Source organism: Aulonocara sp. 'chitande type north' Nkhata Bay, linkage group LG1 (assembly GCF_057382095.1).
Source record: "Aulonocara sp. 'chitande type north' Nkhata Bay isolate Kocher_YH1m ecotype deep benthic linkage group LG1, A_spYH_male_GT1.1, whole genome shotgun sequence".
Lineage (NCBI taxonomy): Eukaryota > Metazoa > Chordata > Actinopteri > Cichliformes > Cichlidae > Aulonocara > Aulonocara sp. 'chitande type north' Nkhata Bay.
This window is the reverse complement of record NC_141344.1, coordinates 18,599,842-18,617,125: the sequence shown is the minus strand read 5'-3', so window position 1 is coordinate 18,617,125 and position 17,284 is coordinate 18,599,842. Positions and strand designations below refer to the sequence as shown.

The 17,284-nt window shown below is 42.1% G+C and overlaps 1 protein-coding gene across 3 annotated transcripts; it reads right to left on the bottom strand.

Moving 5' to 3' along the window:
• Positions 1–532: 532 nt before the first annotated feature.
• On the bottom strand, positions 533–16,191 carry LOC147338957 (rho family-interacting cell polarization regulator 1-like). 3 transcript variants are annotated; one of them, XM_086286809.1, is made up of 16 exons: positions 16,045–16,191; positions 13,058–13,191; positions 12,850–12,928; positions 12,729–12,752; positions 12,598–12,651; positions 10,211–10,360; positions 9,905–9,968; positions 9,774–9,817; positions 9,567–9,692; positions 7,689–7,837; positions 7,459–7,567; positions 4,471–5,046; positions 4,147–4,394; positions 2,443–2,539; positions 1,680–1,770; positions 533–1,593 (listed from the first exon to the last, which is right to left on the bottom strand). In XM_086286809.1, the coding sequence occupies exons 2-16, from the start codon at positions 13,147–13,149 to the stop codon at positions 1,532–1,534; spliced, it is 1,965 nt and encodes a 654-aa protein (XP_086142935.1). In that variant the 5' UTR covers positions 13,150–13,191; positions 16,045–16,191; the 3' UTR covers positions 533–1,531. The 3 variants fall into 3 exon arrangements, with proteins under 3 accessions (XP_086142935.1, XP_086142947.1, XP_086142940.1); XM_086286821.1 differs by having other exon boundaries at positions 2,443–2,536; XM_086286814.1 differs by lacking the exon at positions 16,045–16,191 and adding an exon at positions 13,312–13,562.
• Between the last annotated feature and the right edge of the window lie 1,093 nt (positions 16,192–17,284).

The following is a 17,284-nucleotide window of genomic DNA, read 5'->3' as shown; positions in this document are numbered from 1 at the left end:
TGTAGTAAGAAACAATTTTAAAAGTAAAAATGCAACAACAGGAAGTATAAATATCCATAAACAATCCCACTTTGGTCACTTTAAGCCTTTGGTGGGAGGCTGCTCATATAACCATGACTGAGCGGTATCTAGTTAAGAGGTAACAAAGTCTCACCCTAACAGACATCTGTACATTTTCCTGTTATTTTGGGGACATAAAATACTTTCACATTCCTGATGACATGCGAGACTAAAGTTGATTCATTCAACACAGCAGCACGTGTTAATTTTAAAGAAACCTTTATAAAGTTTAAACATTTCTGAACATAAACATTTCGACATTTCAAGACATATACAATTCTTTATATGAAACAGTAAATATCTCTTATTGTGCACACTCAAAGTAATTCAGAAAATAAACACTGTTCTCTTTGCCTGATCTCTCCTGTCGTGGCATTTAAAACCTAAACGTCGCTTGAGGCACTTTCTGAATGACGAGGCTGTTAAAGAAACATGTAAAGCATGACGGACTATATCGCCCCCGTGAGGCGGCTTCTTTTTTTTTTTTTTGACACAGTCACAGACCGGATGGCTTTCTCAGAGCGGAGCATAGCTTACACACCTAAACTGATCAGCTGAGCTTTGTAATGCAGACATGCTGGCGGTGTGTGTGTATGTATGTGTGTGTGAGGCAGCTACACATGCAGGTTTAAATACAGTTTCGCACTTCTGCTATCCTTCAAGTGTTCATTTCTAATAACAGCTTAGGCGCTGGTACGATTTTGACCTTTAAATTCACTCCGAGTGTGTTTCTAAACATTAACTGTCTCTGAAAGCCTAAAATTCTCACTTTCAGGGTACATTGCTGCTTTGGAAATTACTTCATGTCTTCAGACAAACATCACATGCTCAAGAAGCCCTGTCTCGCAATGAAAGAGCTCCGGGCTGTGCAGAGAGTTAACACTGAACATCAATACCTCGGTAGTTCTTCCATATCCACAAATACTCTCTCTTTTTTCTTTTTTTTTTCTGAAGTCACTATAATGCATCTTGGTAGCTGATTGTATGCGTCTCTGTAGCTTGAAAAACATCAACTTGAAATTATAAAACCACCTGAAAATGATTAGATCACTTAAAAAAAACAAAAAAGGCCGCTTTTTAAGCTGTTCCTGAAATGTTTTTTTTCACATGACAGGAGCAGTTTATGAAAGTGTAAACTTAAGTGGGGTCCCACTTTAACCCAGAGCACATGATAAAGTCTGCGTTCAAAGTATGATTACTGTCAGAGGACGAAGAGGAGGAAGTGTGTGTGTGTGTGTGTGTGTGTATGTGTGTGTGTGTGTTTACAGTCACGACTGAGGTATAGAAACCTCGAGGTTTATCATTCCTGGTGAGAACAAGGCGAATATGTGCACAAACTCCACTGTGATTGGGAGGAGCCTGTTTGTCTGAGCAGTAAGTGGAACATCCTCAAGGCCTCCAATCCTGCAGTGTAAGAGGGACACAGATGGCACCAGAGTGGGAGAAATGGTTTAAGTGTGGATCCGTGGTCTCACTCGAAGTCAGGTAGGTCTACCTGGCTGGGACTAGAACAACCCTCTTCCTGATCCTTTCCTGTGAGATTAAAAAGAGGGAAAATTAAACCCCTCACACATGCAGTTTGAAGAACTACCACCTGTGTTTACTGACTGACTCCTCACCGTCATCCTCGCCTCCCTCGCTGTGCTCCTCTTCCTTACCCTCAGAAATTTCTATATGACCCAAATCCTGCACGTCACCCACGCTCGACTCCTGAAAAATAAAACACAATTCTTCATTGGTAAAGGCAGCACGGTGCAGCACCTTATAGATTCAGTTTACCTACATCAGATGGTTACCATAAAACATGAATGTATATATGCATCATGCATTTAGAATATGCACCGACCCTCTTAGATTATGAACTGTGTGCACTAAAACACGTTAAGGATTGCTACACCCCCTGCACTCTGATACGCTTCTTTCGGCTCCTCTCTTTAGTGGTGTATTCTCCATGGACGCGTCAATATGATCACAAAAAGCAAACATGCAACACCCCATGTGAGATGATAAAATTTATGTCACTCAACTCAGATTCACAAACATAGAAAGTATGATTGAGGCTTTATGCTGAACACACAGTGTGAATAATTATGTCCCAAAATTCTACTCTTACTCTACAAGGTCAAATTCCTTTATTGTCACTGTGCAAACAAAATTGTGCACACTACCTAGAAACAGACTTGGTATGACAGATGACACACACACAGCTCCAGAGTTAAAGTGGGATGGACCACAGCAACTATAAAACACTGCATTTTTATAAGAAAACTGTGCAATAAATAGTAATGCTGCCGTTAACGAGCTACAATCACAGATGTAACGTCTCACATCGCCACACCTAAAACAATCAAAGAGCATTAAAGAACATTATAGTCTGTTTACCTGTGATTCAGAGAAACGATCTTCATCAGAGTTCCTAAATCCTTCTGGAGCTTCCATAAGGATCTCAAGACCATCAGCCTCCTCTTCCTCATCACTGCTGAGTGAGACAAAACAAAATGCTGTGACATTGACATAAATGCACCTGTTCACTGACACAGTATCACGTTCAGCCTGGATCTCTCGATTTAGAGTTACTTCTGTTTCTGAGACAGAACGTCACGGTTACGTTTTACCGTAAAGAAGCTCACATAAATATATGTGTACACACAGACTGTATAAAAAAGATGCACAGGCATTGTGACATCAGCCATTTGGTTTCTTTTTGAAATTCTATTTTGGCCATCACCACCTTGGTGCTTTGAAACTGGACAAACAAGCTAAAAATATGAAATAATCCCAAATTTCAACACCACAAAATGCTGTCAGTTTAATAAATATTCCTCTACAGTAGATTCTCCTAGGAAAACAGTCTGCTTTGATTATGTCAAGCCCAGAGTCCACTTTTGCCCAGGTCTGCAAATATCCACACAAGCAAGAAGAAAACTTGGATTTACTGAGATCAGCAGTTTTAAAGCTCCTCTATATCAGCCTGTCGCAGCAGCTTCACAACCACTAGTAAATCAAAAACAAAAGAAAAGAGGTAGAATAACTGCAGGATATCACAACAGCAGTGTGTAGCTGCTAACAGGTAGAAAGAAGAAGCTGCACAGCTCACTCTTGTAGGGAAATCTGATATCAGTGTGTTTGACACACAGCAGGAATATTTCTAGGATTTTTCTGAGGCTCCTGAGACTCTGAATACGGTTCATTTCTGTTTTGTTTAGTTGTTTAATGATAGTTTTTACTCTCAAATAGCTTAGTGATGTAATAAAATCTTTAAAAAGAATGGGATCCTCCTCCCAAAGTCCTATTGCCACGGATTGTGAGTGCTGAAAGTTAACAGCAGTTTCTAATTTGATTGTTGTTTGCCATGTTGAGCAGCTCAAAAACTACTGAAGGAAAGGGAGAGCCATATAGATGGGGAGGGGAGAGTTGCCCCTCACCCCCTCTGGTAAGCCACGTCCATCTTTGACATACAGTATGTGTACACGTGTATACATTAGCGGCCACATTAAATTATTACGAGCAACAGAGTCAGAATAAAACTTTCACATTTCTGCCTTTTAGTTCAGAGTCACAGATATCAGGAACTTTAAACATCTACAGTATTGTTAACAAAGCTGTGATATTTCATAACACAGTAAGAAATATAATAAACAGCATTTGCACAGCAGATTATGGCTGGAAATATCCGTCTGCCAAATACCTGGAAACACTGTAGTACTGTACTGAGGAGACCTGACTGTTGATGATTAAACTAGAATTACTGCCACGATGACCTCTGAGGATCAAAATCTAAACATGTTCAAGACAATGGAAGAAATGGAGACACAAGAACGATTCCTGATGTTAATCTTCAAAGATTTTCCCTCTCATTTTGCTTCTTTTTGGGTCTCTCATCTCCGGTTTCATCAGCTCCTAAATGCTCCATGTTTCTCTGAGTTTGGTTAATGATTAGTTTTTAAAGTTGCGTTTATACTTAACTGTAAAGCTCCACACCAGCTCCTACCTGCTGGTGTGGAGCTTTATAGTCTGTTATAAAGAAACCGAGGTTAACAGTTGTGGACACGGTCGACAAACATTTCTGTCCCCACACTGACTGACCTTCCTCCACAGTACAGGTTCTCTGCATTCTTTTCTTCCTCCTTTATTTCCTCCTCTTCCTTTTTGTTTTGGTCCTCTTTACATTTATTATCCTGCTCTTCCTTTTCTCCTCTCTCCTCTTCTTTCTCTCCTCTGTCTTCTTGTTCTTCTTCCTCTTCTTCATCAAGATCGGAGCAGTTGAGAAAGTCGAAGCTTTCAAGGGCAGTTTCGACTTCCTGGTTAAAACTCGCAGATGTGGGGAAAGGAGGCTGAGGAGAAACACACGGAGGAGTTAAATACGTCACTGTTTATAGACGAATGTGTTAAATTTATTCCTGAACTCACCGCTGGAGCGTCCTCGCCATGTTTCATCTCCTGGACGGACTGGTGTGGTTGACTTTGGTCTACCTTGTGTTCCTCTGCTGCTGCTTCAGTGTCTGTCTGTGCTTCAGTCTGTTCAGCCCGGGCTAACGAGTCCACGGACGCGTCATCGTTCACCTCCGCAGGCACAAACGCCGCAGGAGGCAGAGAGATGTCGGGGCAGGAGCAGCTCAGGTCTGCCGAGGTTTCAGAGAGCTCCTCTGATTGGACAGACACTCTGTCAGTTGCGGTACAATCCGGGCTGCTCTCACTGGCGAGGCCGTGGGAGAAGGAAGCCTGGAGATGGCCATTCGTCTGAGGAAAAACCTCCCCGGTTTCGGTCTCATCCTCCTCTTGGTTGGATGAGAGCGAGGGCGTTGATGCACTGGACTTGTGTGGCGTGAATGACAGCTGAGTGGTGAGAGTGGTTTGCAGCAAGTTGGACGCCGTCAGTCTCTGAGCGTGATGAGCCAGTGCTGGACTGGATGAGTCATCGGAGGATTCAGAGGAGTTGGACCAGACCGTCCCATTCTCCATTTCCCCCTGACGCTTCAGCAGAGACTAGAGATGAAAGGAAACGAGATCAGAACAAGAAACTAAATCACCTGTACTGTGATACGCAGCACAATGCTAACTGAACACCTATCATTAAATTATATCCTTAAAGCTTTAAATGGGGGAAGATTAAAGATAAAAGCATTCAACTAAAGTAATCTGACTGTTTCCAGGGTTTTCACAAAAACAAAGCCACAGTTTCTCAAGTTGGACATGATCCCCTGAAAAGTTCAGTTTTATCTGGATAGGGCCAAACCACAACAACAGTGCTTTAGACTGGAAGAGAAAGACTTTACGATAATATAGAGAAAATACCAACAATCGGACAGTGAGCAAGCACTTGGCAACAGTGGGAAGGAAAAACTTCCTTTTAACAGGAAGAAACTTCAGACAGAACCGGGCTCAGGGAGGGCCGGCCACGTAACATGAATGTTGGGTCTGAGGGGAGAAAGACAGGACAAAAGTAAAGCTGATGTCACAGTGATCTATGAAAAAAAGCTCCACTGATGAGTTTGTCATATGAACTCACTTGTTTCTGGTCCTATTAGACGTAATATTTTTATTTTGTAAATGTAGTTCTATTTAGAGTAAAACAGGTGATAAAGCAGAGATGCTTCTGTACGAGCATGCAGTGTCCTAGGTTTCTCACTCAGTTTTTTTGCTAATATTCTCACCAGTGTAACATGTACTCATCAGCCCCTTCATTAGTTACACCTGTTCAACTTTGCGTTAATGCAAATCTCTAATCATCCAATCACATGTTCAAACTGAGCATCAGAATGGGGAAGAGCTCGGATTTAAATGATTTCAAATATGGTGTGGTTTTGGTGCCAGATGGGCTTGGCACCAATTTTCCCCACATAAGCATCTCTGGGATTTACAAAGAACCGTCTGAAAAAGAGAAACTATCCAGTGAGCAGCAGCTCTCTGTCTGAAAATGCTTTGTTGATGCCAGACATCAGAGAAGAATGGCAGCACATCAAACCTTGGAGCAGATGGGCTACAGCAGAAGACCACACTTGGTGCTGCTCCTCTTAGCTATCAAAAGGAAACTGAGGAAACCCCAACATCGGACAACAGAAGACTGGAATAATGTTTCCTGGCCTGATCAGTCTCAATTCCTGCTGCCACATTCAGATGGCAGGGTCAGAATTTGAAGGAAGCATGAAAGCATGGACCCATCCTGTGTGTCGACGCTTCAGAGTGCTTCTGGCGGTGGAGGCTATGTTTTTTTCCACACACTTTGAGCCCCTTCACAACAACCAACCATACTTAAACACCACAGACTACCTCAGTATTGTTGCTGATCATGTCCATCCCTTCATGACCACCATCCTGTCTCTGCTGAAAGCTTTGATGTTATAAAAACAACTGCTTGTGTGTCACGAAACTTAAATTATCTCAAACTGGAACTTTTAAATATGACAATAACTTCACTGTACTCCAACGGCCTCCACAATCAGATCTCAATCCAAGAGAGCACCTTTGGGATGCCATCATGTTATTATGAACCAAACCTCTGAGGAACATTTCCAGCACCTTGTTGAATCTCTGCCATGAAGAATTAAGGAGGTAACGAAGGTAAAAGAGGGTCCAACCCAGCAATAGCAAGATTGTGTGTAGGCGATGTTGATGGACAATTTTGGGACCTTGGTAACTTGTGAAATGTCATTACTTTAAACACTGAACTTTCTTGATTAAATAAGAAAAACTCAAATCTCCGCAACAAAACTTGGATCAGTTGGAATTAAAAATTAAACACAATCAGTTTTTGGGTTTTTTTGAGGGGGGGGGGGTTAGGATCTGATTGGATATTAACAAACTAGTTAATAATTGTTCCGTCACTATAAACTATATTAAAGCTACGACTACATCCCAACACACCGACTCTGCTGTGGTGAACTGAGGCGCTGCATGGCTGAGTTCACAACGGAAGGTCGCCGCCCTGTCCGCCGCCACCCCGTGGAAGGCCTTGACCAGCAAGCGGCTCTGCCAGTGCCTACACCGAGCCATGCTCTTCATCGAGGCGAGGAAGAGGAGGAACATATTGGAATTCTACTCAACCACTACTAAACAGCTACAAGGACCACAGCTCCGCTCCAACATACTGCTGCTGTCACACAATTCGCTACGGCTATCGTTCACTCTGCTCGCCTCAGGCACATCACGACCACACCCACACAACCCTCTGCGAACATCCTCACACACATCAGCACTACCGCTACAGAGGAAGCAGTCGGGGAGCAGCTGAAACAGAACAGGCCAGTGAAACCACAGTAATGACACCCATCAGTTTAGCATAAATGCAAGAAGCTGATTTATAGAAATTGGGACCGAGCGATGTTAGGAGAACAGGTGTGAAGGAGAAGTTGTTAGTGGAAAAAGCTGTTGGTGAATGTTTCTCATGTTGTCACTCACATAAAACACCTGCTCTCGCATAGAAGGTGTGTCTGGAGGGCTCTGATTGGACAGCAGGCGTTTAGAAACTGTGCTGGAGGAAGATGTCTGGTCATCCTTATCAAACGGACTGAAGAAAGAAGAAACGAGACAAAAGACGTGTGAATAATCATAAAAAAAAGCTGCACATGTAAACTGAGGTGTGTGTGTGTGTGTGTGTGTGTGTGTGTGTGTGTAGCAGGTCTGAATACCTCCAGGTGACCTCCAGGTTCAGTTTTACTGTCCCGAGGTCATTGATATCCACGGCGAGTGTTTGAGGCAGCGGGCAGAACAGATCGAGCATTTCGCAGGACACGCTGCCCACCACCACGTGATTGGCCAGGCTCTTCAGCTCCGTCACCTTAGAAACAGAAGAATACAAACCCCATCGTGAGAGCAGAGACCATGTGGTCATCTAAAGCTTTCAGAGGTGGATACAAACACACATATATGAACGTGTGTAAGAGCAAGGGTAAAGGTTATTATTACTTTTATTATGACTACAGAATTATCTGTCTGGAAGTTGTTAATCTGTACATGGAAAAAACAAACAACAGAAGAAAACAAAGACAAAGTCTAAAAAAATGAATGAATCACGTCTCTAACAGCAGGGAATATATTAGCGAGTTATTCTGGGCGTATGTGACAAACCAAACTGACCACCAACAAGTATTTTTTTCTAGTGTAGTCAAAACATGATAAAGATCACGGTTCAGCTCCACTGCTACAGGAAGCATCTAACTACCTCATGAAATAACCCAGCACATCCGTCCTTATCCTCATCTTTATTTCAAACACTGTCTGCTACACGTTACACTCTCTGCTTACTGAGCTGCTTTTTCTGCCATCGTTTGTCCGATATATCCACCATCCCTCCTCTGCACGTCTGAAACGTCTCAGCCTCGCCCCTCTAACTTTTGTCTCTAAGCTCTCTCTGATGTACTGATGTCCAATCCTGTACCTCCCGCTGCCGCCTGAACTCTCTTCTTCACCTCTCTTGTACACTTCCTGTTGTTTGGATGGGTGACTCCAGCTATTTACACCACTACATTCAGATACATATGTATTTTATTTTATTTTTTGCTTCTACTGACTTTTATTCCTCTTCATCTCCTTTACTTTTATACCTCCACCTTTCCAGACGCTCTTCCTGCTCCTTACTCTCACTACTAATCCCATTGTTGTCTGCAAACATGTGTGACCTCACCTGTCAACCTGTCCACCACCACTGCAAACAAGGAGGTGCTCAAAGCTGATCTCTCATGTAATCCTACCTCCACCTTATACCCATCTGTCCCTCCTACCAAACACCTCACCACTGTGTCTCTGTCCTCATACGTGACCTTAACCACCCTCACATCCTTCTCATGTGGTACCACAGTTCCTCTCCCATGCCTTCTCTAGACATGTCTCCATCAATCACATCTGTATAAGGCCATACTGCTACTCACTGATCATCGCCTATTTTTTTAACAGCTTCAACAATCTCTCATGTCTCACTGGCACAGCCTGCTGTTTAAAGTCATTAAAGATGGTACAAAATTGTATTTTAAGACATACATGTTTTACATGTTTGCTCTACATGTTTTTCCTTGTGGTCCTTCTGTCTCACCATATTGTAATCTATGTACCTGTCTGACCCAAAAATGGGTTTATTTTCTTGCTTCGATTGACTTTCATGAATATTACTGAGTTATTTTACTTATTTATGACTTTACTTTATTATTTCGCCTTTCTACTTGTTGAGCTGCTTTTTTTTTGATTTGCTGATCTTTTTTTTTGAGGCAGCTGGATGTAATAAACGTGGGGAGAGAATGGAGTGGAGTAAATTGTCAGGGCTGGAAACAAACTCAGGTGGGAGGATACACCCTCTGTACACAGAGCATGTGATCAGTCGCTGTTATTGGAACTTTCTGACCTTTGGGGACCAATAACATCCGTCATTTGCTTAAAAACAAAAAATTATAACACTTCCTACTAGCAAACTGTTTGTAGTGTTTTTCATATTAAAATGGCTGTAGGAGTTAGTAAAAGATGAACTATCACACTGCAGGTTTTCCATAAGATTTACATAAATGTGGTATCATTACCTTGATTGACAGCAGTTCTGTGATGAGAGGCAGGAAAATATACTCTTCGCTATCCCACATCTGCTTGTTGCTGACTTCTACGCGGCCTCGTAGTCTCCAGCGCTGGCGACCGTAACGCATCAGAACCTGCCGGGGCCAAAAGTAGTGGGTGTGATAATGGTGACGCAGATACGCAAATAAAAATGTGCGCCTGTGTGTTTGTGCTACCTCATACTGGTCACCAGCGCACAGACGTGCAAATCCAGCCAATCCTGAAACATCAGAAACTGAGAAGTGAGAATTGAGCTCATTTACAGTGCAGCAAATGGGAAGTCACATGGGCTAAGAAAGCGACTCACCCTTCATCTTCACATGAAATTCTCCCATATGACTTTCTAATTCGCTCTCAAGTGAGCACATGTGCTACAGAGAAAAAAAGCAGACACAGCTTTGAATATTGTACAGCTTCCTATTAAATTAAGAGCCGAAAAAATTAGCGACTGATTAGTCAATTTGGCAGATATTTCATGTTTTCTGCTTCTTAGATGTGTTTTTTCTTTGGTTTTGGATTAATCGGTAATTCACTAGTCATTCACTTCAGCCCAAAGCACACAAACAATCATGTTATGATAGAAACATCTAACAGAACCACACCCATTACTTGCCTCTGTACATTCCCTGTAGCCCTTGTTGGCTTCACTCAGACTCTCTCGGGCCTCCTTGCTGCCACTGGCAGAGTTAAAGGCTGCCACCATCTTGCTAGCTCCATCACGCAGTCGCCGCTGTATACAATAAGCATCGTACAGTTCTTCAACCTGGAAATGCAAACATTACAAAAGTTTAGTGCCTTTGCGGTTTAATCAAACAAAATAGCATTAATTTATATTTCATAAATGTTGCAGGTTATATAATGAGTGACAAAGCAACATTAGCGTCCTTTGGGAGTTGTCTGCTGAATTTAAATCCGATATTCAGCATCCCCTTTGCTCTGTTTTGGTCTCCACCACCTCCTGAGAAAATAGCTTCCTCTTTAACTTCTACATGTTCCACCAGCAAATCTTAATCTCTGCTTTTTCGTGTGGCCATCAGGCAGTGCAAACCAGGGATGTCAAAAGATCCAAAACACCTCTCACTACCAAAACTCTGAAAATGTGATGGTACTTTTTCTTTTTTAGTACAGAGTGTTGCAAGGCGGCCATTGTTGGAGAACTAATGGAGGCAAACTAGGTCTACAAGTTTTCTAGTCTATCTTCAGGGTCGATATTTTCGACTAATATTAGCCATCTACCAATCTGTCAGTAGCAGCACTGATAACGTCCGATAAATGAAAATTAAAAAATACTGGTGGTGACTAATGCAACCACTCAGCATCCTATTAGATGCTCCTATGGTATAAATTTGAAAATCCTAGGTGATTTTCAGAAAAGTTGAGGTTGGAGTCACTAGAATTCACAAGTATTCAAACTTGCCCAACAGTTTTTGTAGATGCACCTGTGGCGTGAATTTCAAAATCCTACGTCGCTTCATTCTTAAGTTATTACATTCACAAACTTTAGTGTCCATGCTGCAATGCAGCTCGCACAGCAGGCTGACATCAATACCACATCAGCCTGCAGCTTCTCTGTCAGCACCACATTTGGAACGCCACAAACACAACAGTCAGCTGATCCAATAAATGAACAAATAAATGGCAAATTCTAGGGGAAAAGTTTTATGTTTCATGTGCAAGAAACACACATGACACATATCGGTATCCGTCTTTGTGTTAAAACTCTTGTGTTGGTTAGGCTCAAACAGACTTGTTGATAAAAAAAAAGCATTATGAGTCAGATAAGGAAGTACTTTATGATGTTATTCTGGCATATTTAGCATTTTGTTTGGTAAAGTGTGCACTGCTATATTAGTTAAGCATGTATTTTATACTTTGACCTAAAGTTACCGGGGAAAACCCTACCCAGGCCATTTCTGTGCTAACATTTGACTTGTGCTGTGTCATCACTATTACACTATAATGCTGCAGCTTGTTTTAGTAGAGTTGTACTTTAAATTAGGAAGTGCATCATCAATGACAGAACCTTACTGGAAATGTGGGAACTCATTTACTAACACTTATAAATGCTGCTGCCTGTACCAGGCATTGATAAAACATTATTCAGTAATGTTTTCTTCTGTATCAGAAATATCACAGATTTTCTTGAAATGTATAATATTTCTTTAAATGTTGTTTTTGTTATTAATGTGTTTTATGTTTTAGGCCCTAAACAGTGGAATGAGCAGGTCATGCTAGGCTGTACCCACCTTGCACATTTTTAAAGTAAAGCTTAAAACTCATTTTTATTCTGTGGCGTTCAACGAGGGGTGGGAGCTTAAGTATTTAGGCTGTTGTATTGTTTCTTGTATTTTTGTGAGTTTTTTGGATATAAAGGGTGTATCAAAAGCAATCATCCTATTTCAAAAGGCTTAAATAAAACCTGCAGTAAAATTTAGAATACACGGATGAATGCAACGTTTTAGATACAAAACTCAAAGTTTGGATTTTAGGCTTTATAACCCATCCCTAGCGAACATTATACAAATGCTTAAGCTAATGTAACAAACTTTATACCTCAAGGTAATGTTAGCAGGTTACTGAGCAACCAACCTAACATTTCAGCCTGTGTCGTGTCTCCAAAATATAATGTTAACAATTCAAATAAACAGAGTGCCGTCACCATGTCAGAGATTTAAAAATGATTTTTTAATAAAGGAGTAATCATTTGGTTTTTGTTTCTGGAATCATGTAATTCTACTGGTACTGGGTATCTGGTATCCTGGCATCTCTACAAACTGGCTTTATCAGGGACTTGCTGCTATAAATAGCTGCCTCCCAAGCAGTGAGTGAACAAAGACACTGGTCCACAGCAGCCATTAAAAATAATGTATTGTTTTGATGTGATGTGCTGAAAGATGCTAAAATGCCCTACTGAATTATACAGAGCAGCACACCTTTTCAATGGCCTGTTGTCCTTTCCCTCACTGCCATTCATTACGGGTTGAATGTGTAAATACACACCTTGCTGAGGTGGAACTCCAAGCGACGCATGAACCTCTCAATGGCTTTCACGTGCTGCAGAGGAGAATATGATTATTACACTTGCCAAACTAGTAAAGAAAATTATTTCAGTTTCGTTGCCTGAATCTCACCTTATCCAACTCATACAAAGACCCCTGCAGAGAAAAAAAACACACCGATCAAAAACACAAATCAAAGCAGCGGATGATGATACTGATCACACCCAGTACTGGTCCGACTGGTTTGACTCACCAAGCGACCATTCCTCTTGTTTTCTCTGATCTGCTGACCCAGGCTGTCCAGCTCCAGCTGGTGGACCTGCAGGTACGACCTGATGGCGAAAAAGAAATCATCTTTGCTTTCGTTATGCTAAAGAAAGAGGCCCAGCTGTTTCCTGCGTGTTCAGAGATATTCCACCTGGCAGCCATCCCTAAACTGAGCCTGAAATGTGTTTACTCACTGTAGGCCTCGGCGTAAGGCAGCGTACACTTCATCCAGCCGCTCGGGCTGGGGGCTTTTAGTGGGTGGCAGTTTGGTGGAGCCTGTGAACATCCTGCTTCCTTACAAGGCACGCTTCTCTTGGATCAAACGGTGCTGAAGGAGGGGGAGGAAGAAAGAGAGCGATAGATGGGATGATTTCTGATGAGGCCACCAGGATCATTCAGTTTAAGCACATTCAAAACAGGCAAGTAGGGCAGAAAGGGTGCTGCCCACCTGCTGATTAAAGAGATATCAATAGTGCTGAAACATGCTTGGAGAGTTGTGTGCAGCACTGTGGCTTTAACAGACTGAAGAACATGTCCTGCAGTTACACAAAAAGCAGATATTAGAAACAAAATGTCCCTCTTAGCTTCGCTCCTCACTGTATCTGACTGCAGCTCCTTTAAGACGATCAGTGATTCAGCTAAGAGCACAGAGAAAACAGAAAGGAGAAAAAAAAGAGGATGCAATCCCCTCTTTCACTTCCTCAGTGTGTCCATACTGCTTTGTCTGCAAGACGGCGAGCTTCGCGTTAGCAACAACCACAGTGGCCATGGCTGACAACAGCAGCGAGTGCAGTCTGCCTGTGCTTCTCTTCCCCTTCCTTCCCTGCCACTCCACCCACCCTCCACTCCACATCCAACACCACAGTACATACAGGAAGTCTCACGGCTGACTCTACACAGGAAATTCTACACAGACGTTTGGCCCGAGAATCGAAAACCATCTCTTTTCACCCCTTCACCGCGCCGAGCTAAGTTAGTAAAGGTGCAGATTAGAGCGACGCTGCTGCCGTCAGGGAAAACTTTAGGAAGAGAGGGTCGTGCCCGAGCTAAACTAGTCACAAAAGAGATTGTAGACTTAAAACCAAAGTAAATCCGCCAAGCAGGGGCCAAACCCATATTAACACATGGGGTCTGTGAATGAGTCAGCACAGGACACAGTGAATTGTGGCACCAGTTTCTCACAGATTACACAATCAAAACCTAATCACAATCAATACCAGTGATATGATATGAGCGTATACACCCTGAATTTATTCCTCCTCTCACACAGGGACTAGGGGGGGTCCACTTAAACCCACTAATCTTAGTTGCTGCACACGAGGGGGGATTAGCTGGAGCTGATCGTGCTTAGAACATGGCAAAGAAAAGGTGTAACGCCCTATAAGAGTTTTTCACGGATAAAACATCCCCACCACCAATCACCTTTAGCCAAACATGTGCAGGACTTGGCTATGAAAGTGCAAAGTCATCATGGTAACACACACACAGAGGAGACAGAGGGAAACCCACATCTTGCACGCTCACATAAATATGTCATACACCAGCGGGCTTTGGTTATATTGATAATAACGAGACCCAGTCGCTCAGTGTCCTCTCCATCAGATGTGATTTTATCCCTTCCCCTACATACATTAGAGATGATTAGCTGGATTAATCCTCTCCACGCAGCAGGGGGGGAACAAAGAGGATATTGTTCCCAAACACCTCACAAGATCAGGGCTTTGTTTAAAAAAAACAACCAAAAAATAAAATAAAATAAATAACTTTAATGCACTGAATGCTCAAACACATATAGCTAGCTTAATACGACAAATAAAAATCTGCATTTTTATCTTCACTACAAGCTTTTTATATGGTCAGAATATGTCACATTTCTTAATAACAATAATGATAATAACTTAAATAAATAGAAAAAGTATATAAATAAAGAACAAGAATGGGGGTTGAAGGCTTCTTGGTAGTCAGGGAGATAAGATAGCTAGTTAGATAATTTAATGAGGAAACGGAACTGTTGTGTTACAGCAACATGATAAACATGACAAATAAACAACAAAGTTAAAGTGCTACAGGTGCCTAATTTGGGCCTTATACTAAGAAATTTAATACACAACAGACAAAACAAAAGTCAAAATAAGTTAGTTAGTTAACTAACACTAAAAATAAAGCTGACATTGTGTAAGAGGTAGTGCAAATTGCCTTAATAAATAATAACATGTACCCTATAGATCTAAGTAAAACAACTGCATGAGGTATATTATAATGGAAGCTCATCAAAAGTCCTTTAGCTCTTCTCCAAAACACAGGGTTGAGGTTGGAGCTGTCACATATGGCGATTCGATCATAACTAAACTAAACATAACGATAGTATTTTGATTAATGTCTTTATTACTAAAGCTATAATGCTCCATAATTGAAAATAAAGCGGGTTATGGAGAGGTACCGGGTAAAGGTAAAGGTGGTATCTTAACTGGTTTAAACTGAACAAAACTGCTCCGAAGTGTGTATTTTACCACAAAACTGCACATAAGGAGGAAAGCACCGACTGATTAATTATAACGGCTTCAATTAATCGACCAATTATGGGGCATTTAAGAAGCAGACGAGCAAAAACAGCCATGTCGCTCCCACTGTGCAGACAGAGCGCTCATCCGTAGTTTCTGTGGTTTCTGAGGAGGAGGAAGAGGAGGAGGAGGATGGTGCTACAATGAAACGCCACCACCTCTATTACAGATTACTGGATTAGCCTCACCCGGCAGAAAGCAGGCCACTGAGTCGGATAACACGCCTCGGCCAGCCCTGCTCTTTACTTCCACCATCAGCCCGGGGATGGAGTCCCACCCGCAAAACTTGTAAGCCGCCCGTCGTGCCACATTTCGTATTCCGCACACACACATATCCCACCGGGGCCCCCACGGAGCTCATCACAGGCCACAAAAACTCCACCAGGACGCCTTCTTCTCTCTCCCTCTAACCCCCTCTATTCCTTAAAGTATCATCCCGCTAAACCACAACACCGAAAGCGGCTGGGGAAAAAACAGGGACAAAGTGGAGCCTGCTAGCGGATTTCATTTCGACAACATCACTGCAAGGCAACTTCACGGCGGACGGACTCATGTCCATGTAGAGAAAATGACCAGGCTTCTGCTTGTGACCTTGGGGATAAAAACAGAAGCCCCCCTACCTCTCTTTTAAAGTCCGACCACCCGGAGGACACGACCCCGGTCCCATTTCCAGCACAGTGCCGCTCGCAGTTTGCAGAGGTTTACAGTTATTCGGGGCGCTGTCCTTCTCCTTGATTTCGCAGTTTTTTGTGTTCACAGTAAAATCAACGGCAAGCACCGCATACCACTTCCGGCTCGCATTTTTCAGAGTTAAAGCTTGCTTTGGTCCAGGAGACAGACTGGCAATGCCAAACAATTGCTTGTTACCCAAGTCAAATAAAGCCAGTTTTATTCAGTTTTATATTTTTGGCGGGAGGAAACCTCTAATTAACCTAAAACAACACGACAATTACGTATTTTATTTTATTTATTTTGCAGTAACTGCATTGAAGCAAATAGCAGAGGGGTGGAAAATACTAAGAACTATAGAGCTTTACAAATTTATTTATTTGTAAATAATTTATTTATTACTTTATTATGAAAATTGAATATCATACTGTCTTTAAAGAATTTAAACATTGTACTGAGCCGGGGGGGGGGGTCAGTGAGGAGCAGTGTGGCTTCATGTTTAGAAAGAGCACTACAGAGGTTATGCTTGCTTTAAGAGTGTCGATGACTTTAAATATCTGGGATCAGCCATCGAAAAGAACGGACAGTGCACAAGAGAGGAAATGAAAAGAGTGCAAGTAGGGTGGAGTGGGTGGAAAAGAGTGTCAGGGGTAATTTGTGACAGAGGGATAGCAGAAATTGTAAAAAGGGAGGTTTACAAGATGGTAGTGAGACCTACTATGGTTTGAAGATGGTGGCACTGACAAAAAGACAGGAGCCTGAGCTAAAGAATTCACTGGGAGTGACAAGGATGGATAAGATTAGAAAGGTTAGGCTTAGATGGTTTGAACATGTTCAGAGTAGGGAAAGTGGATATACTGGATAAAGGATCCTGAATATCGAGCCGCAGGCAGGAGGAAAATAGGAAGACCACAGAGAAGATTGGTGGATGTAATGAAGGGGGACATGTGAGGACATTATCTGGTGGCCGTGGCCCCTAAAGAGAAAAGCTGAAAAAAGAAGACTGAAAGAGTCAGTTTGTTCTAATGGCCCATTGTACAACAGACATCAATTTGTCCTTAAACCTTCATTCTGTCTGTAGCCACACCTCCACTTTTTCAATCTGTAAATACTTGTTTATTTCCACCTTCCTTAAATATGCCTCATCTCCATATTTAACTTATCAAATTATGGCAACTTGCCATTTCAAAA

What these genes read in the sequence shown, in the direction of transcription:
- LOC147338957 (XM_086286809.1), bottom strand. Translation starts at nt 13,149, where the DNA reads ATGTTCACAGGCTCCACCAAACTGCCACCCACTAAAAGCCCCCAGCCC. An exon ending in GCCTTACGCCGAGGCCTACA is followed by an intron (nt 12,929 to 13,057) that starts GTGAGTAAACAC and finishes TTTCGCCATCAG; the next exon opens with GTCGTACCTGCAGGTCCACC. An exon ending in AACCTGTACTGTGGAGGAAG is followed by an intron (nt 2,540 to 4,146) that starts GTCAGTCAGTGT and finishes TGTCTCACTCAG; the next exon opens with CAGTGATGAGGAAGAGGAGG.